Source organism: Perna viridis, chromosome 8 (genome assembly GCF_037379345.1).
Source record: "Perna viridis isolate PV_CMFRI_1.1 ecotype Kerala chromosome 8, ASM3737934v1, whole genome shotgun sequence".
Lineage (NCBI taxonomy): Eukaryota > Metazoa > Mollusca > Bivalvia > Mytilida > Mytilidae > Perna > Perna viridis.
In genome coordinates, this window is record NC_142452.1 from 2,147,369 (window position 1) to 2,174,970 (window position 27,602).

Below are 27,602 nucleotides of genomic sequence, written 5' to 3' on the forward strand. Positions count from 1 at the left end.
AGAAACTATGTATGATTGTAGTAGGGATTTGCTTTTATTGGTTCGCATATTGAGACAATTTGGATTTAACATAAACTATTCGAAGATAGAAGGTCCGGCACAGCGAATAACTTTTTTAGGCATAATAATCGATACCCGTGATTTGACACTTACCATGCCAGAGCAGAACCAATCTGAATTTTATAGCCTTCTGTTATCCTTTGAAAAACGCAAACGTGCAAGTGTTAAACAACTTCAGTCACTTCTGCGGCAAGTTAAACTGGGCTTGTCAAACGGTGAAAGGTGATAGAACGTTTCTGAGACGTTTAATTGACGCTATTTCTAATGTAGAAAACCGCAGTAACAAAGTGTCATTATCTGCCGATTTTCATGCTGACATTTCTTGGTGGATTAAATTTATGAAGGTTTTCAATGGCGCAGTAAAATTTATGGACTCGAACAAAATCACTTCGTTACAAACTGACGCGTCTTCATTAGGAGGAGCTATTACAACGGAGATTTCTTTTATGTTAATTGGTCTATTGACTTGCCAGTTATTCAAAATGAACATATCAGTATTAAAGAAACTGCTGCTATCATCTTATCTGTACTTCGCTGGGGACATTTATGGACAAATAAAACTGTTATAGTGTTTACGGACAATATGCCGACCAAATGTTTTTTGAATAAGGGGTCGTCAAAGACAAGTGGCTAATGAGTTTACTGAGAACTTTGTTTTGGTTGTCCGGGGTGGGCTGAATCAACAGCTGGAACGTACGCCACGCACCTGAATCTTCAGTTTTGCGATGAGTACAAACTGCAGCCGGTACCATGTGACCAGAAGACTATTGAGATTTATATTTTGCAATATAATTCTATTCGCTCCTACTTGAATTATTTCTGTTTTACATAAGGTAAACGATGTAAAAGATCCTATTTCTAACTCTTGGAATATACAGCACTTACTAACGGGTGTGAAGAGAGAATTAGGAACAAGCAAAGCGCCAGTTACGCCGGAACTGTTATTGAATTTAAGAACATTCTTAATTTGTCAACCACAACAATATTGTTTTTTTGGGCAGCTTGTTTGAGAGGGTTCTTTGGCTTTTAAGACCAAATAATTTTCTTGTAAAGGGAACGTTTAATCCCGACCTTAATCTTCGCAGGGTTGATGTATTACCATGTAGCTGGGGTATGCTTTTACGTTTAAAAGTAGTTAAAACGCTTCAATTTCGTTCAAAACCAATAGAAGTGGTATTGCCTTGTTTAAGTAATCACCCGTTATGTCCAGCTACACCATGTCTCATGTATTAGCTTTAGCCGGAAATCCTCTGGACCCCTTTTTTCTCTTGTCAGATAAGTCATGTTTAACATATACTGTTTTTTTTAAATGCCTTCCATTTTGCTTTGCAAAATTTAAATGTAGATTCTGCAAGCTATGGTGGTCATTCCTTTCGCCGTGGTGCCGCTACCTGGGGCTCAAAAGCAGGTCTCTCTGACATCGAGTTTTAAGTTACTAAGATATTGGTCAAGTGATTGCTTCACAAGATATATAGATAGTGATGTTGATCAACCTTTAAAAGCTATTTCCTCCCTCTGTACCCTCTTACCCCGTTAAAATTCTACTTTGGGTTTGGGACTTTTTTATTACATGTATCTGTTTATCAATGCAGGGGGGCATGTGTGTAATTGGGGGGGTTGTTTGCTTGGGGGTACCAAGCTATTACATTTGCCATACTTATTGTTGTGTATATATGCCTATCATAGTAGTAATCATAAAAAATAGGTAAAATTGAATTTATTTGTAAATTGTTTTTTTAGCACAATGTTTGAATTTGCCACGCATGCTTTGGGGTTTTCGATGGGCCTCCATACGATCCCACAGTCCCGTTTTGATGAGCCACGCTGCTAGTGCAAAATTTGCTAATGGCGACACGCTGTTTTTGTCAGCTTCCCACCCACCCTCCCAGTAGCATTACTAAGGGTATTGGGTTTTGCATATTTAGCATGCATTCTGATGTTATGTTTTATTGTAAAACTGGACTTTTTTATTACATGTATCTGTTTATCAATGCAGGAGGCATGTTTGTAATCGGGGGGTTTGTTTGCTTGGGGGTACCACGCTATTAAATTTGCCATAATTATTGTTGTGTATACATATATGCGCCTATCATAGTAGTAATCATACATACTTTTCCTGTGTAATTTCATTTGATATCCACACATAAAATGCATTAAATACGTGAAATAGGTGTCTTTATATTTATTGTCTTGCAAGACAAAAAAATCGACCTAGATAACTTCGTATGTATGTGACTTCTGGTGACCTTAATCCGCGCATGTGCTGTAATTTAAAGAGTCACTTTCTGTCTTAGAAAAAATAAATAACTATACAAGTATCTTCCTATACACATACTGAATGCATTTGCAAAGTTTCAGTGAAATGTGACAAACACTTTTTAAATATTTGATTTTTAAATATAGGGTATTCAAGTTGGGCAGCAAACAAGTGACAATATTCTACCATACTTAAATGCATTAAATATTTGCAAAGAACTTTTTCTGACTTTTCAAATAAAAAAAATCAATCACAACTTGCTTTTAAACAATATTAATAAAGAGATAGCCTTAAAAGTAGTCTTTTTCTGAAAAATTGGTCTATTTTTAAAAATTTATGTCTGACATGCCTCCCCCTTTTTCTTGATCACATGTCAAAAACCCTAAATCTTTAAGTTTTCACAAAAGGTGATATCTTTGGCTTTAAATTTGTAAATAGTGTTTTCACAATAAAACATGACAAGTAAAGGGCACCTAAAGCCAAAAAAGTACTCAAAAATGGATTTTCCATGTTGCCATAGGGAAATGCTTATATGTCCTTAACTGCAGTAATGAAAGTGAGTTTTTCCTCATTTCTAATCAAATTTTTGCTCAAATTTACACAAAACTTGATTTCAAGTGCTGATTACCACCATATTTAGGTAAATATAGCCCTCAAAGTTAAATATTTGATATTTTTACTAAATTTTCTACACTTTTCACAAGATAGGACATAAAAATCAGCCAAAAAGACCAATTTTCCAAAATTTGGACCTATAACTTAAAAAAATGCATATTTTGAAGGATTTTTGTAGTGTATTCCTCTCATAGCAAAGTTTAAAAGATCTTCAAGTAGTTTAAAGCTATTCCAAGAAACTTTTCATTTTGCCATGGCCTCAGCTTAAGGCTAGAAACCACTAATTCCACTTCCCATAGGCTTCTATGCTAATTTCACAATATTCAATGGCTTCTCTGGACTTTACCTCAACTTTAACCTGCAGAGAACTATATATCAGCATGATTCTACATATGTCAGCTGACAATCCTCAGAATGGCATGTGGGGTTAGCAAACTTGCAGTGCAGTACTGGTCACTGGAAGTGAAGTGTCTATAAATAGCATGGGAAATCCCAGTGTTTTCACAAGATAGGGGTATATTTAGAAATCATTATGGAGATTAGGCTTCACATCACAAGAAGCAAAATGCACTATAAAATGTACAGAAATGTTTTTCCTTTCAGAAACTGTTTAAATTTTTTTAATGAGATGAGAACTTTTTTCACAGCACTATGAGGAACAGGGGTAATCTCTGTGTAGGACTATTTTTGCGTACATTCCAAATGCTCATTGGTTGAATTTGTGGTCTGTAACCTGTAAGGGTCGCTTCTTTAGTAAAAAATCTGATTGCAAAGCGAAAGTGGTTATTCTACGGCAAGGAAGACCGACGGACTCAAGCCTTACAAGAAAAACGTTCGAAAATAACGCAAGGATCCTTTTGAAATTTACGTATTGTGATATAATGTGGCTAAAATATGGTCATTATTCATTTGAAAACTAATCAAGAAATAGATGAAGTGAAATGAAAACAAAACACGTGCTTACCTGTGTATCTGTTATTGTTATTTTTTTACCAAGGTTAACGTATTTTTAACCAGCGTGTATGTCCTGTCGGCAATCTTCGTAAGTAATAGCGGAAAATAATTAGATCAGAGCTATCGATCTTCTCTGATTAAAAAACGTTATTTTCACAATATTCTGTAGGTATCATCGACATTGATTGCTTCAAATGCAATACTACAAACTTATTTCATTGAATCAGCAAAATTGAGCAGAATCAAAACTGAACAAATTTGACAGCTAATGTAGCTTTAAAGATAATTCTTGTTATATCTATGATGTCTAAACGTGTCGATTAAATATATAATACTACTCAGTGATAGCTTTAATGTGAAGAGTATAATGATAATAAATGAATGAAGCCAGAAATTGGAGACAAACACCGGACTGTTAATAATAGGATAATTAATGGGAAGGAATGAATAACCAAAATATCACAACGCATAGGTTCCCCATACTCAGTTAAAATCCCGACTTAAAAACGTTATACATCGTTGTTTTTTCCAAAAAAGATGGTAAACCTGGATACAAATATATAGTTCTTGGTAGAGATTCCTCATACTTTGTAAGAAATAATTCAAAATCATCTTCCAAATATACAGAGGAAGATGTTTACAAAATGCTGGAATTTTTAATCAACAACATATTTGTCCAGTGTGGTGGACGTGTTTTTCAACAAAGGTCGGCATTCCAATGGGAACAAATTGTGCTCCTTTACTTGCTGACCTATTCCTTCACTCTTATGAGGCTGACTTTATAGCTGATCTGATCAGAAAGAAAGAATATCGTTTGGCTAGATCCTTCAATCTCAGTTTCCGCTATATAGATGACGTATTATCTTTAAACAATCCTAATTTCGGGGATTCAATACATCGCATCTACCCAAAAGAACTTGAGATAAAGGATACTAAAGACACTGTGAAGTCAGCCTCTTATCTTGACCTACACTTAGAATCGATGGTAAAGGAAAACTATTGACCAAACTTTACGACAAACGTGATGACTTCCATTCAGAATTGTCAACTTTCCTTTCATCTGTGGCAACATCCCTTCAGCACCTGCGTATGGAGTGTTCATATCACAACTCATACGTTATGCCAGAGCTTGCCGAAACTACGCAGACTTTTTGTATTGCACTAGAACTCTAACAAATAGGCTTCTGGAACAGGGTTATGTTGCTACAAGATTGAAGTTATCACTACAGAAGTTCTATGGTCGTCATCATTAACTCGCGGATCGTTATGGTGTATCCATCTGCACCATGAACACTGATTTATTCAACGGGTCATAGTTTTCCTTTCCTCGTTTGTCTACCCCGGACTTGACTTTTTATACGCAACTCGGCGGATGTTTCTAGAAAAGCAGAGGACGTTTACCCTACCGGTCCATGCTCCCAGTTTATAGTTGAGTCCGAGTTGCTTTGTATGATTTTAGTTACTGTATGTTCTTTGTTGTGTATGTCTGTTTTCCATGTCTGGTCTTTGTCCCTGGATTACATTCTTTTGATTACCCTATAACCTTGGTTCCCTTGATTACTGTTTAACGAGTGTGCGGAACTTGTTCCGCGCACGAGTTACATCATACTGTGTTCTTGGCATATTTTACTTATTCACGATAACCAATTGATTATCCTATATATTATACAGAGTTCCTCGATTATTTGTTGCTATTTTCAACATAAATTTCAAATTTTGTGAACGGCGGATTGATGTCAAAGTTGTGACGTTTTGGCGGGAGAAAGTCCGAGAGTGAAATTACCGAATTTATTTCAGTGTGAATTATCAAAATTTATTTTACTGGTAACATTAATTCGATAAAACACTGCTATCTGTATTATACCATCTTCTCTTTACCCTGTGATATGTGTAGATCTGAAGACTAATATCACCGGACTGTTAACATCTTCTCTTTACTCTGTGATATGTGTAGATCTTATGACTACTATCACCGGACTGTTAACATCTTCTCTTTGCTCTGTGATATGTGTAGAACTGATGATAAATTTAGTGACACCTGATATTAAAGAACACGTTACGTGTTCTCAGCATTCAGTATTTGGTCCTTCTTTTAATAAGTTTACACCCTATTAACGCGGGTCCGCCCCGAGTGTGGACGAGGGTATTAGTTTTGCTGGTTCTTGTTAAATTGTACTTATTTGCTTCTTCTAGAAAAAACGCAAAACACTAGAAGTGTCCAAGAGAAGATATTTTCCCGTTTTACACCCTTCTGACTTTTCCATTACTGTCACTTTCCATTTTAGTTTCCGTTTTTTAAATTGATTCTCAGTACATCTGAACAACATTTTACAGGAGTAAAATATCATATACATGTATATACATTGCAGTCCATGTTAAAGTCTTCACTTGTCGTTCCTTCCACATTAAGACTGATAAAAAGAGAGAAAACTAAGTATAAAAAGGAACTGTGTGTACCTAAACCTTTTCCGCCAGAGGACTGCATACTTAAATATCTTATTTCTTCCTCACTGTCCTAAAGTAAAAGGTGTAATAACAAATCATGAGCACAATATTCAATGCTTTATTTATTCAATAATCTAAAGTGACAAGTATGTACACCAATACCTTAAATATACATTGTATTTTTTCTTCGAGCAAAGCAGATTATTCTCACCGCTAAATCACAGATAGTTTAAGCACTTTCCATATAACTATATTGATACATGTACTTGCACCACATAGTAAGGCACTGTTTCTTTTCCTTCAAGCAAATATACAATGCCAGTTTATATATTACACAAGTCAAGCAGATATTAACCTTTAACAAGCAACCCTATGCTTATATCAAATGTATTCGCTGTTTGACAGCCACCTGTTACGTCTATATGTTGTAATGATAAGCAAATCTGGAGTTCTGTACCAGACAGAAATGACTAGAGATAGTTATCTCCCTTTAGCGTCAAGAGAGACCAGTGGGCAGTAATTCTATGGCACAAAACCCGTTGGAACCTCAGTCTTCTAGACCGATTGTTCACGCCACGGAATGTCTTTTTTCTCTAACACGGTCCATGGCCACTCGTGAAAACTTATAAACCAGTCTTCTACCTTCAACTCTTTCTAGGATTCCTCTTTTATAGTAGTGCCTGAAAAAAAAGCAATATTTAATTATTATGTTTGTGTTACGAAGATAAACGGAAATCATCCATTTATTGCTACAATGTCATGTTCATGGTTAATCTTAATTCTATCACTTTGTAAATGAACAATATTTTACCAGTTTTAATTGACTCTAAGGGGCTTGAAAAATCGCAACAACATAACTGGTACTAATGTTATACTAAAGACTCAAATAATTATTTATAACTACTAATCTTTAAGATTGAAGAATTCAAACTATAGTATAACACCAATACCTCATATTGCTAACTTGTGTAGCTCCTAAAATATTTCCATATTGAGAAATAAGAGACTTTTTTCTGTTAATTAAATGGTATTTAAACAAAACCTAAAAACCCTCATGAGGTAACAAACGAATGCGAGTAAACACACGCGACCAAATGTGATTGAAAACAGTATATATATATATATATATATATATATATATATATATATATATATATATATATATATATATATATATATATACACACATGTATATATATATCTTCATCGACTGTTCTGCCTCACAGAGAGAATACATCTGAACCACAATAAGAGCAAAGAATTAACGTAATCTCTTAGTGAAGGTAAAAAGATTTATTGATCGATGAGAAACAATAGATAATGCGTGCAGGATTTATCCTTAATTGTCTGTCTATACAAGTCGACTTATGAGTTCAAAGTTATTATTTACAGGAGCTATCAAAACGGCTGAATATTAGCTATTTCAGCACAATGTATTGGATTTGTGGCTCTAACGAACAAGGAAGTTAGCCAACAACCAATCAAAACAAAGATTTGGATTTTAAAACTACAATGTATCTCGAAGGTTGAAAGACAAAGGAATGTTTCTATTTAAGGTCATTTGACGTTAGTTAATAATACTGCAATCTCTGCTACGACAAAAAATAGTTGTGAGCCTGTAGAGAAGCTCTATACTCGTCTTCCTGGTAGAACGACTTCGGTGATTCGCTGTATAAAAGGGGAAGAAACTTTAGTTTGCATGTCTGGTATAATTGGAATCATTAAGTCTTCGACATGTTCAAAAGGATTATACTAAAGAACACCAACATAAAGCACTACCAATAAAACTGTACACGAGTGTTAGTCACTAAATACCAACATTGTCATCACTCTGGTTATAGATGTACTGCATTCAATGACGTCTAGTTTTTTTACTTTATTGTATTGCGTCTTTGGTAAATTTTGCAATGTAAGAGTTCATTACGTTTGAATGCGTTTCACTTAAAATTATGCTCAACAGTTTCTAATTGTACAGGATTGAAGCAGGGAATGTAGCTGTCTTTATAAATGTCATGCAGTGGTCAATACAGAAGATAAACGAAAAGTTCATTATCTTCCACGCCATCAGAAAAAGAAGCACAATATCGTTTTCTTTACTTCATATTTCATTACAAAATGTCAACCCATGCATAATTCGCTTTTTCTAACATTCAATATTTATGAACACTGATAGCTTTCTGTGACAGATGGAGATTTACAATATTTTTAATGTTGATTTTGAAATAAAATAATAGATTTTCCAACAAAATACATCTAAGGTTATGTGTGGTATGAATTACGTGAATTTACTTATAACAACTTACTGCATTATCTGAAAGTATTGAAGGTGATGAACAGAAAAAATATTCCAAAACATTTACAACAAAATCTCAACGGGGAAAAAACATGGACATCTGGATCAGAACATTAGCAAAGCTGACATAAGTGGCCACATACTTCGGCATAAAAACTTAAAAGAAGTCTTCTTATTCCCTATATAGACAATAAAACTTGGAATCTATTTAAGTCTAAATATTTAAAACAGTGAGTTTTAACGGGACTCACAACTAAATGCTACTTATTGCATTTTCCCCTATTTTCTATATCACACACAGCCTTTACATGGGGTTATAACAGATAAAAAAAAACCTTTTCATTTTATACTAGAATTACTTGCAACCTATAATTCTTCTATGTTTTAGATAATAAGTAAGAAAACAATATTGATCGGAGCAGACCCTGCGATCAAAGCGGAACGCTGTGCATGACTTGTGTCACTGCATCTTATCAATGAAACCAAAATATACATGTTTGTTAATCAATTGATGCATATACGGAATATTATACTTCCTGTAATGTAGATGCATATTGCATTTCCGCTTATTGAGTTACGTACATTAATCATTGACTTTTCATGTTCAGGTTGTCGACCCTCTTGATATACCATTGAAGAGACTGTCATCTATGGGGCATATACACTTGAAATGGTGTTAGAAAATATATAAAAATCAGAGTGCTTTCTTAAGACTGAGTGCAGAAACTAAAGTCAGCCTCTTAAGAGGATGATCCAGGGCGAAAAAAAGACAATAATTTACTCAAAAAGCAGTTGCAATTCCAAGATATTAATTACTGAAAAACTAGAAGAGGATGAACCCGTAAAAACAGAACAAACCAACAATAAACTACCAAAACAAAATTGTAAATTCATTTTACTTCTAATATTCTTTTGTTTAGAAAATCTGTTACTCTGTTATGTATGATTTATTTTGGACATCAGGAAGAGGAAACAGAGGTTCTAACTTCGTATTGACGAATCAAACGTCTTCAGTTAGGTGTTAGTGAATTTGAGAAAGTTATATTTATATATGGACAGATGTTCAGAAGCAATCACCCTGACTGTTTAGAGCAAATGATTTCAGTAGAATATTGGCGCAAACGAACATGATTAAAACATACTAATTGTGTAATAACAGCATACATGTAATTCAAGAAGAAACAAAAGACATTTAATGGTAGGAAAAATAATTTGAAGTAATTAGGAGAAAATTAATTGCATCAACTAGAATTTGTTTGCAAGAAGGGTGCAGTCAACTTTTTACAGGAAAAAATCAATACCTTGAGCTGAATCCCGGTAAAGTTAATGTTGCCAAAATGGTAAAAGGTGAGCAAACTGTATTAAGGGCATTCGAAGGTAACATGAGGACAAGCCAACCTTTAACTCACAAATACACAAACAAACCTAATTTGACAATGACACAAAAATGTAAACATTGTAGCGATTTAATTACCTCATTGCCCGACTGAGTTTTTCATATGTCATGTTGTCGTTGTTTTTCAGACTTCCCCACAATTGAGCTACTGCTTCTGATTGGACAAAACGGAAAACGCCTTCCCTCTGGTTCTCCCAACGGACGTATTGAGGATTATAAAGTGGATTCATTAGAACTTCGTATATAAACTCCCATAAATGCTGATTCTTCACTGAAACAAAATAAAGAAAAAAAAGAACCATTAGTTTTTGTTACAGATTGACCATTAAATTACATAGTAAATATAGCATGTCGGGCAGACATCACATTCGTTTACGTTTGAGTCAAGTTTTTTCGTTGTAGTACCATGGTTATCAAAACTTGTCATTAAAATATATCTCATCATTTTACAAACCATTATATTTCAACAGTACTGTTCAAAACTGTATTAAATACACAAATAGAAGTCTCTATTCATTTCATTGAGTATCTGGTCTATGTATATGTACCTTTCTTCTCTCGTTGAGTTTCTTCGTCAGTCGGCAGACTTTTGATGCGGGGTCTTCCCGGCCTACGTCTCTGTATCGGTGGGGCTGGAGGGGTCTCATGCATAGAACATCTGTTAAGATGGTGAGCCATGTTAGATGGAAATCGACGTAACATCTGGTTATTTGGTGATAAACATGGGTTCATTCTGTGGTGATGTGATGGAGAGAAAGGCGGGTGGTAATCTATAGATAGTATAAAATATGTAAATAATAAGTAAAAATAACTTTCTGCTTCAGTAACTAATATTCAAGGATCAAATTATAATTGCTATCAGGTTATTCTAACAACATGCAGCAAGTTTTCTATGTCAATATGCACATGAAGCACTTCAGTTATTCAAGTTGCTTCCTCCTTTTATTAATGTGTGCTAAAGATAGAAAATATACTTTATAAAAGAGTAATCAAGGGAACCAAGGTTATAGCGGTAATCAAAAGAATGTAATCCAGGGACAAAGACCAGACATGGAAAACAGACACACACAACAAAGAACATAAAGTAACTAAAATCATACATACAAAGTGACAAAAGTAAATTGTTTAAAGATAATACGTCATCTATATAGCGGAAACTGAGATTGAAGGATCTAGCCAAACGATATTCTTTCTTTCTGATCAAATCAGCTATAAAGTCAGCCTCATAAGAGAGAAGAAATAGGTCAGCAAATAAAGGAGCACAATTTGTTCCCATTGGAATGCCGACCGTTTGTTGAAAAACACGTCCACCACACTGGACAAATATGTTGTCGATTAAAAATTCCAGCATTTTGTAAACATCTTCCTCTGTATATTTGGAAGATGATTTTGAATTATTTCTTACAAAGTATGAGGAATCTCTACCAAGAACTATATATTTGTATCTAGGTGTACCATCTTTTTTGGAAAAAACAACGATGTATCATGTTTTTAAGTCGGGATTTTAACTGAGTATGTGGAATAAAAGTATACAGTGTCGAAAAATCATAGGTTTTAATGCTATTATATTCAGATAATAGTCTTGAACTGATTGTCTCCAAAAGATCTTTCGAATTTTTCAGGATCCACATTGAATTAATACCACTACAGGAGTAACAAGTGTTGTGGTAGGACTGCAGACCCTCTTTGACAGTTGTGAGTATAGAAGTTAAAAGTTTTGAAAGAGGTTTGGTGGTACACTTTGCAGATCCAGCTATGAAACGTTGTTTGTATGGATTCTTGTGAAGTTTAGGAATCCAGTACATAGACACTATTTTCCTCTACACTAGTAAATGGTTCTAAACAAAACCTTGAATATATCCAATAAATTATCTTGGGATCGAGGTTAGTAGAGATCTTACCATGCATAGGTTGTAATGGTTGTGGTGGGTATCTAAAGCCTGGGTGGAAGTCGTAGGCTCCCGGGCTTCTCTCTACTTTAATATCCTCTCTAAACCGAGTTGCTTCTGATCAAAAGAAAGAATAGGAACTTAGATTGTTGTTATAATAAGTAATATACTGTGAAAGTACTTTCATTCGAGGATAATTATTTTGGTGGTTTTATGAATATACGCAAGGCGCAAGTTTGTGGATTCAGGAATTCGTATATTAGACACCTCTAAGTACAAAACAATCGGAAATTTCCTTTACTTCGGGAACCAAATTTCGTCAGACCCATGAAAAACACTAAAACCAAATTTGATAGAAGACATAGTGTTGGTTATACAGAAGTCGCAGACTGTGTCACAATTATAGTGATGTAAGGTGCATCTCGGATACATCCGCCATTTTACAAATCTTAGTCGATACCGAAACGATTGTGAAATTAATGTTTACCAAAATACTAGTTATTCCACAATATTTGAAAAAAGTCTACAGAAGAATTTAATTCTATTTAGAAAAAAAACATTCTCACAGGCAAATACCGTCAATTACTTTTCAATTTATAGATCAAAGTCATGAAGTCCTACCTGGCAAATTGTTGTTAGGATACGGATAAAACCCAGGGTCGGAATTCATATGAAAAAATGGTTTTTGAGATCGTTTGGAGTCAAATACGTCATCTAAATCCATATACTCATTTGGTAGTTCTTGTGGCTTAGAAAATTGCACTGAAATAAAAAGGGGTTTAAAATAAGGAACCGAATTTAATAGACCATGTAACGCTAAACAAGTTCCGCTCTATAATTCATATGCAGTTTATAAAACAGATCCGGTTTGTTAGCATACACCATAAAACATGGGAAACTTTACATTAACAATTGAAAAAGGTGTTTTTTTTCTGTGTGTGAAAACTATGTCCTGGAGAGATTACGTTACTATGCGATTTGAAATTTCTGTGTTTTATTTGTTGTATTGTTAATAAACTTCATATAACAAAAACTGTCATACACAAAAACGGTGATTCAGGACTTAAAGCTAAATTATTTTGTTAAAGCTAGTAAACAGTTAGTGACTTTAACATGCTGCGTTTTTAATTTACACACAAAAATGTTATTTTGCAATTTCTACACTATTACTTTACACTTTTAACTTCGTATTGGCTTGTTAACTGTGACAAATATTTATAAAAATATGATACGTACATCCTTCACGTAAGTCTTTGAAGAGAAGATACAACATACGTCCGTATTCAGATTCGATTCTTTCGAAGTCTTCGATGCTTAAATTGCATAGATCTGCGCCAGATATTGATCTAAAGTTTTCAGCTCGTAATTTGCCACAATCTAGATTGCATTTTTCAGCCGTGTAGAATAACCAGTCAAGTACGTCCTGTGAATCCCAGTTCTCTGGATGCTTGTTACGCCATCGACAAGTAACATCCGGGGATTCTGCAATGAAAAGACGCTTTTAAAACAGTTGTTAAAAGTTCACTTTTCTCTATACCCCTGTATTCCAAAAATTGTAGGAGATGGTCGGAGGTATAGGTGAGCTCTCGTCACTAATATTCTGACTGATTTTGGTCCCTGCATGAATCATATGTTTATATAGGAATTTATTCGTTAGGTCTTGTACTACAAAGTAATATTCAAGGTGGTCGTCAGTCAAGTATCTGTTCAAATAAAACTAATCTTTGATTTCGTCATTTTTAGTGATCAGATAAATCTATGGTTTTGACAGCAAACTCAGTACAGCAGACCTGACTACTGAACTTACAACTTGAAGCATTGTAAAACAATAATGTCACGTGACATGTACGCCATGTTCGTTCTTTGAGAAAACACAAAACATCAAACACAAATTTAGTCTTTCTTCTTAAAAAATCAGGTAAATTGGTGCAAATATGTCATTTTAGTGTTCTTGTTGACAAAACAAAGGCAATTAAAAGTAATAATTAAACAATGCTTCACCACAACATTTTAACTTAGAAGCTGTTAAACTATATTTTTGGGGCAGTTTTCAAAATGCAAAGACCCTTACGTGTACAAAATGTAAAAACTAAATTACTTCGGCAAGTCGTTACTGTCTGTGGATTATCTTGTTTGTTTCAAATTACTTCATTCCGCTTTGCATAATTGCCAAAATGAGCAAGGGCACACAATAATGACAAGCTTTCGCGTATCTTATTTACCATTTTGTACTGTGGTTTGTATTCGTGTCTCATTTACCAACCGTTTGAACCAAAAGATTCATATTTCTCAAGATGGGCCTAAATAACAATTTCATCCAAAGAGTTACTGAAAAGTCTAGGATAAAGGAGAAAATAAAACCAGGAATTGATGTACAATATTATAAACTCTTAATTCTATTCTAGTAAACGGGTTTTTGCCCATTCCTACATCTATCTTCAAAGTTTCATTTACATGTATTTAAGATAAGACATCAAGATAATTTTATCATCAATCATGGACCCTCCCTTTCGTGAAGAAAAAAAAGTAAAATGGGATAACTGATTCAAAATTTATTAACTTGTTAATATTGAAATCTTTGGGAAGGCTTTTTTTCGCTTTTTAGCCCCGTGCAGGTCCGGGTGTCAAAAGAATAGTCCTGCAGCAGCGCTAAGCTTGTCGTAAAAGGCGACTAAATAGTGCCCACAGAGCAACTGGGATGTGTATCCCAGGTGGTGGAATGGGATACCCCTGGCGTGTTACATGCTGGGGTTGTCAGGCTATAATACGGAAAACCTTACCGCAAACCATAGTGGTGCACCGTGTTGGGAAAGATGCGTTAAAGAACCCTGCTGTGGTATTCGATAGGAGTAGGAACCTTCGCGCTCCGCCACAAGAGGCTAAATTGCCCGACCTTGCCCATCACTCCCCTTTTTCTAGTGACAATCAAAGTTTGCCGACCCTATTATCCTTGTGTCCCATCCCATTTTTCTTTTCATCATCATTTCATGTTCATTTTATCATCCATTTCATGTTCGTCGTCTGAATATGGCTGAAATATTGCTGTTAAATTTAGCAAGTATTTTAAACGTTAAACCCCAACAATCAATCAACCAATCATTCTTTTCGCTTTTTAAAGGGGCTTTCCTTGTCAGGCCTTGGTGGCTTGTAAGTCTCAGTTTTTTAATCAATTATGTTAAGACAGGTTATGTTGGCAAGTTCGGAACGTAAACAACCCGAGCAGGGTAAAAATTGCAATGGTTAAAAATCATTTGAAACATAATTCTGAATAATTCAGATGTACTGTATGGAAAAAGTTAAGCCATAATATTGAAAATCTAATATTCTATGATTACATGCAATGGTGTTAGTGTGGAATGATTACCAATCGTTGGGTAAATAAATTCAGAACTGAAGGGCAACGTTCAAATGTCTGTTAATAGCACGTGGTTTGTTTGTAACTGAAGGGAATAGTTCAAATGTCCGTCCATTGTACGTGGTATGTTTGTAATTGAAGGTTTTCCTGTTCAACAAATGTCTTTCCATAGTACGAGGTGTGTTAAATGATAACTTTTTTCCAATATATTTTTGTAACGCATTTGTGCATTGATTTGTATAAACGGGTTTTTCAGAGGTACAAAACACTAGAATGTGGTCTCATTTCTGTAACACCTATCGATATTTTCACTTTGTTTTGGTTCTATATTGTCTGCTTTGCTGTATTTCTATTTTTATAACGCTATAACAATGTACATAATATGGTATTTTGGAACAAATCATCACAAATTAGATAGGATAACAATTTGTAATATGTAAGAGGTAAATGAGAAAGAAGGTGTAACCGATAAATCTAAACATCAAGCAACTTATTATTATTATAATTATTATTATTGTTGTTGTTGTCGTTGTTGCTGTTAGTATTATTACAAAGTACAGCACATAGAGTCGTTAAAACAGGCAAATCATTTACAATAGTTGATATGTGTGGTACAGCGAGATAAATAATATTTACATATGACAAAAATTGATTCATTTCCAAGTTTGGAATTAGTAATTGATAGTATATCAATGCATACAACATTGGCCACCTGTAGATTTTAAGACCAAATACATACAATAAGAAATACTTACCAGATGGTGATACATTATAGTACCTAGGAACGTTACTACACTCGCTTTCTGAATTAGCACACATTTGCTCAGTGGTATTGCACAATCTTTCAATATTATTGCACGCGCGATTTGAACTATTGCACAATACATCATTACTGTGGCACATTCTGTCAGTGTTGCACACGTTTAACTGTTTCATTGAATTGAGCTCAGCTTCTGAAGAGGAGCAATTGCTACTGTATTGCACTTCACTAATCGGTTCCGCTTGATTGTCCTCACTTGACATGCTGCAAGTCCGGCTCATGGGTTGTTTGTTTATATTAGCACTAAACCCGCTGTCCTGATAAAAGTTCATTTCTGAAGAAAGAGATCGTTTAACGCTGGGAACGTTGTTGTAATTCTCGCATAAAATGTCAGAAAATTCAAAATTCATATTCCTTTCCTGATGCAGTGGAAAATCATTAAAGTATGGAGGTTGGGCAGATAAATGTTCAATATCTAACATACTGCTAAACTGAAAAAAAGGACGATGCAACTTTATACCTCATAATGCATTAAAGCAGGAAGATATAAAAAACGCAGCAAACAACATTTGTTGTTAAAATATATTCAAAAATTAAAAGATGCGCGTAATGCATGACTTCTCAGTTCGGAACAGCTTGCATCACGGCTATACAGTATCCGGTAGTCGCCAGAAACATGTATAATCTACCTGAATTAGGACTATGGATTTTTTTCTTAATCCGCTGATGCCATTTCAGTAGGATAAAAATAATTACCTGTCAGAGTTATGACTATATAGACTTAATGAACTAAGTTTTAAAATTATTATCCTTCCAGTAAAATGCTAAGTCATGAATGTTTTCAACCCGATTAGATTGTTCTGTAGATTACTTCAGATAACTTCATCTTTGTTGATCGATGATGTTGCTAAATATGGTATTCAACGCTTCTGGATTTAAGCTTGCATTACAGCTATATATGTTTTCAAAGCATTATTACATGCCAAAGCAATTAAAATTCTCTCACTTTTGAAAATGGTTGTATAGTTATATGTAGTACGTTCTCTTCCCTGCTCATATATATAAAAATATATAATGCCAATATATAAACGTAGGTAAATGCTCGTTAGTTACATCAATCCATTTACGAAAACATAATTTATTAGAAATTTCCCACAGCTAACATTTATTTCCAAAGTAACGATTTTACTCAGTTTCTCATTGATGCAGCTCTCTACATCCATAACATTGTATTATTTAAATTGCTTATCACAATATCAAAAAATCTGCATTAACTTAAAGTTATCCGAAAATGTCTACATCCTAACATGCAAAAAATGCATCAATTAAAAGTATATACTAAAACGGATATATGCTTTAAGCATGTTTTGCATTGCAAAAGCTAAGAATCTCATAATATTCCGAGCTAACTTGAACATCTAAATATTATCAATTTTGCAATAATTCAAAAACTATAAGCATCATAGTTATTTATTTCATTTTTTAATGCACTTTTGCTTCAAAATTGTGTACAAGAAAAAATGCGATGAATGCAAGTTATCAAATTCAATGCAATGTTCTGCGTATACAATGTACTCACGATCTTGAAATGTAAAAGTATCCTGAAATAATTTCAGCTAAATACATTACTGCTTTATCGATGCTTAGTTCTGCATGCTATTACTTACATGGTCGCCGGTTCCAGCCGTAGGCATATTTTGGTTGTATTTTTCCACGTGGTTCGACCTTTGATAAGTCGGCTGTTTCCCTACCATAAGAAAAAATACTATGTAGTAACGGCACGTGCTATTGTTTTGTTTTCAGTCCAATCGAACTACTATGAGGATTTGGAGTGTTATGATTGGATGACAAGTAAATGACGTATCGGAAGGCTTCAGTTCATTCACTCGTAAAAATATGAGTCAGATTGTATTTGCTGAAGTGTGAACCAATGGAAAGCGATTAGTATAGTATGAATAGACTTGGTCTATAAATAGCTTATATAATGTGATCTGCGGTATGTCATATATGATGTTCAAGTTTTTGTTTTCTTTATGCATAAGGCAATAATTAGAATGATTTGACAGCTAAACATGCTTTAACTATATAAGTAAGGGCCTGAACTAATCTTATTTTAGTACGAGTCTTCTGATTGGTGAATGAGGGTCCAATACGTTAACGCCAATGTCGAGTTATAACAGCTTTATATGTATTGAATTATGATCGCTTTAACTGCACTAATAACTTATTGTAAATCACTCTTTTATCAACTTGTATGAAAATCTCCAAGATCTAGGTCTCGGAGGAGGTGAACTTTAACTAATATGACTAAATCCGTTTGCCTTTTGAATAGCGGCATCATCAGATTTTACTTTTGTATTTTAGAGATACAAGATTATGTTTTATTAATAAATTGAAATTTAACTTAGTCGAACGTTGTTTGTCCTATGAGTTGAAGTTTTACAATTGTTTAATGTATTTGTACTCGTGTAGTCCATTTGTAAGTGACTTAGGTTCTGTTATATCATTTGAAAATGAAATCATATTGCAAACAATTTGACATTGTAATCAGTGTCAAAGATTTGTGAAACAAAAATGCTTAAGCTTGTTTTCTATTTGTATTTAGTGTAGGGCATTCAGTAAAACAAGAAATCAGTTAAGAAGCCGTCAGCTGGAATTTATTATTATGCAATAATCGTTTATCACATCTAAATATATTTTATAGTACTTAATAGCCCTTAAAGTAATCTGCGACATTTTGTTATTCCTGTCCGTTCGGTCACAGGGACTTGAGGTCTCGAGTTAGATTCATTAAATGAGCAAAAAGTGTACTAAAAAGGATGAAAAATAAACAAAAAACAAGAAACGATCAGAAAGTCCATCAAAGAAGTAAATCTACTTTATGCCCCGGAGAAGGCCTTGAAATGTGTGCAATATTTACACCATGCGATTCAATCAATGTGTTTGACGTTTGTTTTTATACCTATATACATATTTTTGGGGTAAGTAAGGGTATATCGATCATTAGTGACAGATCTAGAAATTCAAAAAAAGGTGCCCGTTGACTGGCTCTGTTGTTTCAAATTTTACTATATTATCATCATTTTGAGCAAAGGGGATTTCGGAACAACTCTTCCTACATGGACCCGCCTTTGACCTGACACATAAGGGAGTTAGGGCCTTCCCTTCCTATTTGGACCCGCCTGTGACCATAACACCTAAGGGAAATCGGGACTCCTCTTCCTACTTGGACCCGCCTGTGATCACAACGCATAAGGGAGTTCGGGACTGCTGTTCCTACTTGGACCGCCTGTGACCATGACACATAAGGGAAATCGGGACTCCTCTTCTACTTGGATCCGCCTGTAACCATGACACCTAAGGTAGTTCGGGCCTCCTCTTCCTACTTTGACCCGCCTGTGACCATGCCACTTAAGGAACTTCGGGACTCCTGCTCCTACTTTGACCCGCCTGTGACCATGCCACATAAGGGAGTCCGGGACTTCTCTTCCTACTTTGACCCGCCTGTGACCCTGACACAAGGGAGTTCGGGACTGCTCTTCCTACTTTGACCCGCCTAAGACCATGGCACATAAGGGAGTTCGGGACTTCTGTTCCTACGTGTACTTGGATCCGCCTGTGACCATGACACATAAAGGAATTCGAGACTGCTGTTCCTACTTTGATCCGCCTGTGACCATGACACATTTCATTTCATGTACCACCTATGATACCATTGTTCGCATCATTTCTAAACTGTAGTTACATGAAACATTTCCGATGTCACAGTTGCGACCATCATGTGGTGGGTGGGTAATTGACCTTGTCTCGATATCATTAATGCCTTATTAATAGCCATTTATTGATATGATATGGTCACGCTATTTATACGTATTTGTTTGGGCCATTGGACATTTTATCAAGTGTTTGTAGGAGAACTCGTGCGTTGTAAACAAAACAAATCATAACATAAAATGACCCAAAAAATGTGTAAAGACATAAAGGGTTAAAAAAGCATCAAATTCATAAAACGGTGTTATAGATTGTAACAGGTGAGTATCGTTTATAGCTCAATAATCTACCATGGTCCTTTTTCTGATTTATTTTGTTTTGGTATTCTATTCAAAAATACATTAAAAAAGGGAAATTGCATAATGATAAGTTGAAAGAACTATAATATATAAACAATTAGGACGTGTGGTCATTAGAAATACTTCTTATTGACATAAATGTAACGCAGAGGAAATCAAATGTGTTTTAAGTAGATATAGAATTCTATGTTTTTTCGCTGATTTTGTTAGCGACTTCTTGCACTCGTAATTTCAGTAGTCAGCGTACATTCGTATATGATTTGCATAATTATATATTACTACACCACCTTAAGCTGCAGATCGGTGCCATAGAACCGTCAATTCTAGCTTTATACGAGATCAAAATGTATCCCTTAAATACCATACATGTACACATGTGGTTTTTATTTGTATGAGAGTGGGAAGTTTACATTAAAGATGAAATGATCGGTTAGCAATATAGCTGAGAAAGCCAAGTCTCCGAGTTTTTTTTTTATTTAGAAACAGTAGGGTCACCACAGTTACGAAGTCCCCCGATTTTAAGTAGAGCATATCGCAACTTCGCGTGAGGTTTGCCGATCTTAGCCGACTCACGAACTGTTGCGTTAAACAACAAAGTTCAAAGTTCAAAAGTAAAGTCGTTTCATATAAAATATTACACCACAATCTCAAATGAGCTTTTAAAACCGACATAACATATAAAAACATTCTAAAATGTCAAGTATTTTTTTTCGAAAAAGGAATACACTTATTATGCTAGTATTGTACAAATGTGCGATATGTCAAAAGATGTGAAATGGAAAAGAACATGAATGTATATTATCAGCCGACTTAAAATCTTCAAGTTTCAGCTCACTAAAATTTGTGAGTCGTAATTTCAGTACTGTGCATTTGTAAATGGTAAGCATAATAGCATGCACATGTTCTACGTGTGTTTTATACTTGTATGAGAGCGGGAAGTTTACATTAAAAGATGAAATGATCTGCAAGCATAAAACTTTCTGTAATATAGCTGAGGAGCGACTAGTCTCCGATTTGTTTTGATTGAGAAACATTCGGATCATCGTAATTACGAGATCACTCCATTTTAGAGTATGTCGCAACTTCGCTTAAATTCGTTCCATTTTGGACTCGCCCAAAGTTTGCCGATCTTAGCAGATTGACGAACTGTTACGTGACACAAACAAGTTCAAAGTTCGAGTCGGTACATACACAAGTTCTAATGAGCTTTTAAAACCGACGCATTATAGTTCTAAAATGTCAGTTATCTTTTCAAAAAAGGAATACACTTATTTTTACTAATAATGTATAAATGTAGGATGTATAAAAAGAACACGAATGTATATTATCAATCATCATTCTTGCATAGTCCTCCTTTAGTCGGCCAAGAATCTTAAAGATACAGCTGACTAAAAGTTAGGATTTTTTTAAAGTTCTGAACTTAGTCCATACATACATCTACGCCATGGTTTATGGTGAAAACGAGAAAATTACTAATTTATTGGGAGTTAAATTTAGTAGAGCACTGAATTCGCCTGGATGTTGAAAGCAAGCCAAATTCAATAAGCATAAAATATATAGCGATTAACGACTTTGAAGACTTCAGTCATCGGTTTTTCATGGTTGCAAAGTTTCACAAGTACTAATCGTCTCGTCCGTTACAGCAGTATACGACGGGGTACATAGTCGATTACAAGTCGCCTAGTCCGTTACAGCAGCACACGACGGTGTACATAGGCGATTACATGTCGCCTAGTCCGTTACAGCAGCATACGACGGGGTATAGTCATTATTACGAATTTCCTAATACGTTCACTAGTACAATCAATGACCAACCGGAATTCATTAGCGTTTAGTGACCTTTGTTGTGGCTATTTTGTTTTTGTCTCCAATGATAAACAAAACGAACAATAAAAGCACAACTATTTGAATATTACACCTTTTCCAAATGGCTCCATATTTCCAATCCAAGGAAATGATCACGAGGATTGGTTTTCACTTTGAAAACCACGCCATAAAAGTATATGACCTTCTGTATACCTGTACTACATTTTGTCGACGATTAGTTGCAAATGAAAAATAACAGCTTTCTAAGACTGCTTCTAAACGATTCTCAAAATAAGTAAAAAGAATTCTCGTCGGTGAAAACCATAAACCGTATACATGTACTACTTTATTATTGTAACAGTTAACAAGTTTCCGATTAGTTAAAACTCGTCCAATAAAAAGCAACGACACATACTTTTGCGTCTCGTTTTATATGTGTTACCACCATTCATAAAAATAAATATACATCCGATGTTTTTTCTCTTAATTGAAAGATTTCCGTTTATGGATATTATAATTTTGCAATCTTTACCTAAGCTTATACACGGTAGGTTTCTTTTTACGATACAAGTTATCGAGAAGGTTAATAGGAATTAGACCAGGCCGTACTAACTAGGACATGAATTTGTATAATTGATTTATTAGGTCGATCACATGAATTTCATATTTCTCAGCAATTAAATTTGCATTGGCCTTCTGTAAGGACAGTTCGAATACAGAACTTCAGAATCTTATAAATACAAATTAAAATTGTGTCGTCTTTTCGCACACATTTTTACTTGTAAACTATGACATAGAATGTTACCAGTACTTGGTTGTACAAAGCCCAATCAAATCACTATTTTTAAATTTTGTAATAACTCCTGTAAATTTCACATAAGTTTAATAAATTTACTAATTTTGTTTCAGGAAGACGATATAAGAGAGGCGAATGTTTCATTCTTTACTAATTACGAATTCATTTCGTGTATATCACCAACTTAACAAGACCATTGTATTATTTATTGTATCAAATACTATACCTTATATAGGCCAATTGACATGACAGAAGTAATACAGCAGACATGAATTTTTGAACACATTAATAAAAATTAATCATGTAGTGTAATTAACGGCAGTACAAGGTAACAAGTAAACTCTTTTAGAATAAAGTCACTTCGAATTTTAAAATCTCTATAAATAAATTTTCAAAGATTCCACAATGCCTGATACTTTCGAAATTTAGTAGTTCCAGTAATTTGTAAACAGTAGGTTTTTTGTCCAAAACTAAGGTTTAATAACTACCTTTCTTAAATCTTGGGTCATTCCATGTAGTGTTTACATCCCTTCTATTTATTTTTAATATTTTATAATTATTTTTAGGGAAATGGTAATTATTAATAATTAGGTGGAGGCTGGACATTTTTTTATTGGGGAAATAATTTTTACATGCACTTATTTCCATACTATCATTTGTGTATTTATTTATTTTGAAGACGCGAAAATTCAGATTTTTAACATTTATAAGTCTCTTTGCTTTTGTAAAACATTATCCTAAAAACTTGGGAATTTGACCGTTCCGAACGTTACTATTAGTTTTGCACGGCCATTACTTGGGATGCCTAATTTTTCATGTATGTCTGCTGTAAACCAAGTTATCGCTTCCATATGGTTAGGGTTAACAATACATGATATTATGTTTGAGAATATTTATATTTTGGGTTATTACTTAATCCCTGCTGGGGATCATGTTCAGTCAATATTCACTGAAATACCTCTTCAATCCTGGTTATATCAGCTTAGTGTTTGAAGTAATTTTATGTACTCGGAATGCACTTATTTTTTAGGTAAATATTGGTGAATTATAATTTGAAAATGAAATTGAATACTGAATCATTAGTACATTATTACAATCTGCCTTTTAATTGACTTCGATATGGTAATAATCCTCCAAAACAGAGCCACATTTTAATGAAAATTTTTTTTTTCGGCATGAGGGTGAGGTAAGAAAAACAATTCTTAATCTGATCAGGTGGTCAAATAAAAACATGGCGGATGCATTCTTTAAATTAAGCTTATTTAACATGTTTCCTTTTTTGTTTTCATGCATCATTTATAGATGTCTCCATTTTCTGATATATTTTATAATAACAATAATCTTAACTTATGTAATAAAACCAACAGATATAGAAATGAAGGAGTATATCAAGTTTAAATTTGTTCGGTTTCTGTCCATGAAGATTTGAAACTTCTCAAAATAAAGCTAATGGACTATAACTAAGATCATCAGTCTCTGAACACCCTGCCATAGCCCATGACTGTAATTGTGAATAGTCTCTGAACACTCTGCCATAGCCCATGACTGTAATTGTGGATAGTCTCTGAACACCCTGCCATAGCCCATGATTGTTATTTAACATCGTTTATATATCACATTGTGTCTATATGTCTTAAAAATATCAGTAACTTGTATGTAATTCTAGGCTCTATCAAAGGACCCTTTCATTGGAATAAATGATAGTATCTGTTATCTCCTATTACAGCAAATCATACTACATGTATCTACAAGGATACTTTGCGACTATTATTCGAAGTCTTATATATTTAGATTTTTTATTTTTTAAATATGGTATATTTTGACTCGTTTATATCACTTATCTTTTTTTTTATATTTGGAAAACATCAGGAGCCCTAGTTAAATCTAGTTATTCTAGTAAGAAAAGGTCCGCGACAAAACTTATCGAATGGACTTAAGGATTAACAATTAAAGATTATCAACGCGCAGAGCCTTCAAGAATTTATTTACAAGGAATCAAATTTCGATTAGTTCTTTAAAATAACAATTTTTTTCTGGTCCTTTCTTTGGGGGAGATTTAAACCCCTACTTTGATTAGTCGTTCCTTGTCCTTTCTTTGGGGGAGTTTTAGATACCTAAGTTGATTAGTCGTTCTTTGTCCTTTCTTTTGGGGAGATTTAGACATCTACTTTGATTGGTCGTGAACACGAATTCATTCTGCTATTCAACGATCTTAAAAGTAGTAGGAAATGTCGCATTTATCGGACAAATTAAATTTGTTTAGGTACCGACAATTTTTATAATGAGAGGTGAGGCTGGGATTATTTTCAAAAAATATATATTATTCCAAATTTGAGAGAAAAAAATTTAACTCAGCCATGGACAGCAAAGATATAATGACTCAATATTCCACCCATGACTTAGCAATGTGATTTTCCGAAAAAAAAACTTATAGCTTTGGATGCTGCTGAAAAAAAATCATTTCCACTCTCGAACAAAAAAAAACATGCGAACTCAACATAAAATCCCAGACCCCCCTCGAGAAGAATGTCTTTTGTACCATGTAATAATAGAACACTCACCTGCAAATATGTTAGGTTCTAATTTGTATCTGATGGGTTCAGACATGGTTCCTAGGGATACGGAAAGAACAAGTGCGGAAATTTGAAAGCAAAAATCATTTTATATCCTTTGAGATACTTGATCTGTAAGTGGGGTTAGTTCAGAAAGGATATTGGCCGCACAGAGCTACTTACTGATTAAAACTCTAGTGTTAAGTGTGCATTAATTTACTTTCATATTTTCCTTCAATCCCCGGTAATAAGAAAACAAGGAAAGGCCGATGTATATATGTATAATACCGGCGTGTTTTGTATCATTTATCTAACCTAAGGTCCTCTGTACCATACCTTATCAAAAGCTTTTGAGAAATCACAGAATATAAAAAAGTTGAGCTCAAAATAAAATCATACATATCTGATAATTGATGAACCATAGAAAATTTTGGAAGAAACCCTGATTGATTTTTGTCAATTAAATTATTTCTATGGAGATGGTTATATACATGTTCAAATGTACATCTTTTCATAACTTTGCCAACGCAACTTATTAATGAAATTGGTCTATAGTTCGACGGAAGCGATTTTTCATCTTTTTTAAATATAGGAATAACGTTTCCAAGTTTCCAACTGGAAGGATATTTTCCTGTTTGCAGGGATTTGTTAAATAATATTTGAAGTGGAATAGCAACAAGTTCTAGGAACATTTTCAACATTCTATGACTGATTATGTCTGGGCCTGAGGCTTTGTTTGGATCAAGTATTTTCAAAATATCCGAGATTTACTGTGTATCATATGTTATATCAAATATATCAGATATTGTTTATCACCACTCTTGCATGAAGTATTGTTTGTTTATCAGCCCTCTTGCATGAAGTATTGTTTGTTTATCTTCCCTCTTGTATGAAGTATTGTTTGTTTATCATCCCTCTTGCATGAAGTATTGTTTGTTTATCTTCCCTCTTGCACATGCATGATGTATATTTCATCATCCCTATTGCATGAAATATTGTTTGTTTATCTTCCCTCTTGCATGAAATATTGTTTGTTTATCTTTTCTCTTGCATGATGTATTGTTTCTTTATCTTCCCTCTTGTACATGCCTGATGTATTGTATTGTTTATCATCCCTCTTGCATGATGTATTGTTTGTTTATCTTCACTCGTGCGCGAGATATTGTTTATCACCACTCTTACATGATGTATTGTTTGTGTATCTTCACTCGTGCGTGAGATATTGTTTATCACCACTCTTACATGATGTATTGTTTGTGTATCTTCACACGTACAGAAGATGTTGTTTATCATCGGCATGGGATAGTTTTATCTTCATCCGTGTAGGAGATATTTTTTATAATCAACCGTGAATGATGAATTGTTTATCATCAATCAAGCGTGGGATATCGTTTACATCAGTCTTTTCTTCTGTTCCATCACTTTTAACTGATGTTACTTCAAGTCATTAGGTACCGTTTATCTTGAGCATGTCTTGAGGTATTGTCCTTCACTTTATATTGATTGATTATCAACAACCTGTCCAAGATATTGTTTATCACCAACTCTAAATTAGTTATTAATTATCACCAACTCTGAATTAGTTATTAATTATCACCAACTCTAAATTAGTTATTAATTATCATAAAGTCTGAATTAGCTATTAATTGTCATCAACTCTGAATTAACCCACCACTTCATTTTGAGTGCCAGTACCAAGTCAGGACCGTTGCGGTACCAGCTGCTCCGGTGGTGTAATATCTATTTTGCCAGATTTATTTTGGACTTGACTTGAATATAAATCGGATTAGCGTTCGGTAATTTTCTTGATACCCTTATTTATTAGTTATCAATTATCACCAACTCTGAATTTGTTGTAAATTGTATAATTAAATTTATTGACACTCAAAACCCTCATAAGATTTGTATAATTTTTTTTTCCGTCGGTTTTTTTTTGTTTTTTTTGTTTTTTTTTTTATGAGGTTCCTTATACACCGTATAACCCAAAAGAAATGATAAAAAAGCTTCGATATCCATATTAGCGTCAATTAATTTGACAGTTGGTCCGTTCGATCGCTACAAAAACAGCCTAGCATTAATTTTAGAACGGTCGGGTCGGAATTTCACAATTTTATGATTCATAGGTTATAGGATGTGTTTGTTTTTATCTATGAGTATGAAGTGTACAGATGTGTGGTTTGGCATAGAACATAATATCAAATAACCCGTGTTTGTGTTTCTATCATCTACATAAAAAATAGTACTCCTTCCCCCTAAAAGTTTACTTTGAACCCTTTTATGTTGATAAAAAAACATTACATATGGCCAACTGTATACAATGCACTTTCTACTTAGCTACATATCATAATAGTTCT

The 27,602-nt window shown here is 34.1% G+C and overlaps 2 protein-coding genes across 6 annotated transcripts in view; one reads left to right on the plus strand and one right to left on the minus strand.

Moving 5' to 3' along the window:
* LOC148608914 (uncharacterized) overlaps nt 1-10,395 on the plus strand; it is a 33,765-nt gene extending 23,370 nt beyond the window's left edge. For 3 of the 4 annotated variants that reach the window (XR_015914843.1, XR_015914842.1, XR_015914844.1), the window contains 2 exons: nt 3-9,508; nt 10,149-10,395. Coding sequence is in view for 1 of the 4 variants with exons in the window: in XM_088543295.1 (XP_088399421.1) it covers nt 3-286 (284 nt within the window). In the remaining 3 variants the exon portion in view is untranslated. Of the gene's footprint in view, nt 1-2; nt 9,509-10,148 lie in introns of those variants that run through there. The other variant, XM_088543295.1, reaches the window with a different exon arrangement.
* LOC148608915 (ETS homologous factor-like) overlaps nt 6,435-27,602 on the minus strand; it is a 30,708-nt gene continuing 9,540 nt past the window's right edge. The window contains exons 2-9 of one of the 2 annotated variants that reach the window (XM_088543292.1): nt 17,692-17,771; nt 16,020-16,515; nt 13,146-13,391; nt 12,531-12,671; nt 11,922-12,026; nt 10,569-10,790; nt 10,099-10,291; nt 6,435-7,011 (exon numbers count right to left, since the gene is read on the minus strand). In XM_088543292.1, coding sequence (XP_088399418.1) covers nt 6,900-7,011; nt 10,099-10,291; nt 10,569-10,790; nt 11,922-12,026; nt 12,531-12,671; nt 13,146-13,391; nt 16,020-16,515; nt 17,692-17,771 — 1,595 coding nt within the window. In that variant the 3' untranslated portion in view covers nt 6,435-6,899. Of the gene's footprint in view, nt 7,012-10,098; nt 10,292-10,568; nt 10,791-11,921; nt 12,027-12,530; nt 12,672-13,145; nt 13,392-16,019; nt 16,516-17,603; nt 17,772-27,602 lie in introns of those variants that run through there. The other variant, XM_088543293.1, reaches the window with a different exon arrangement.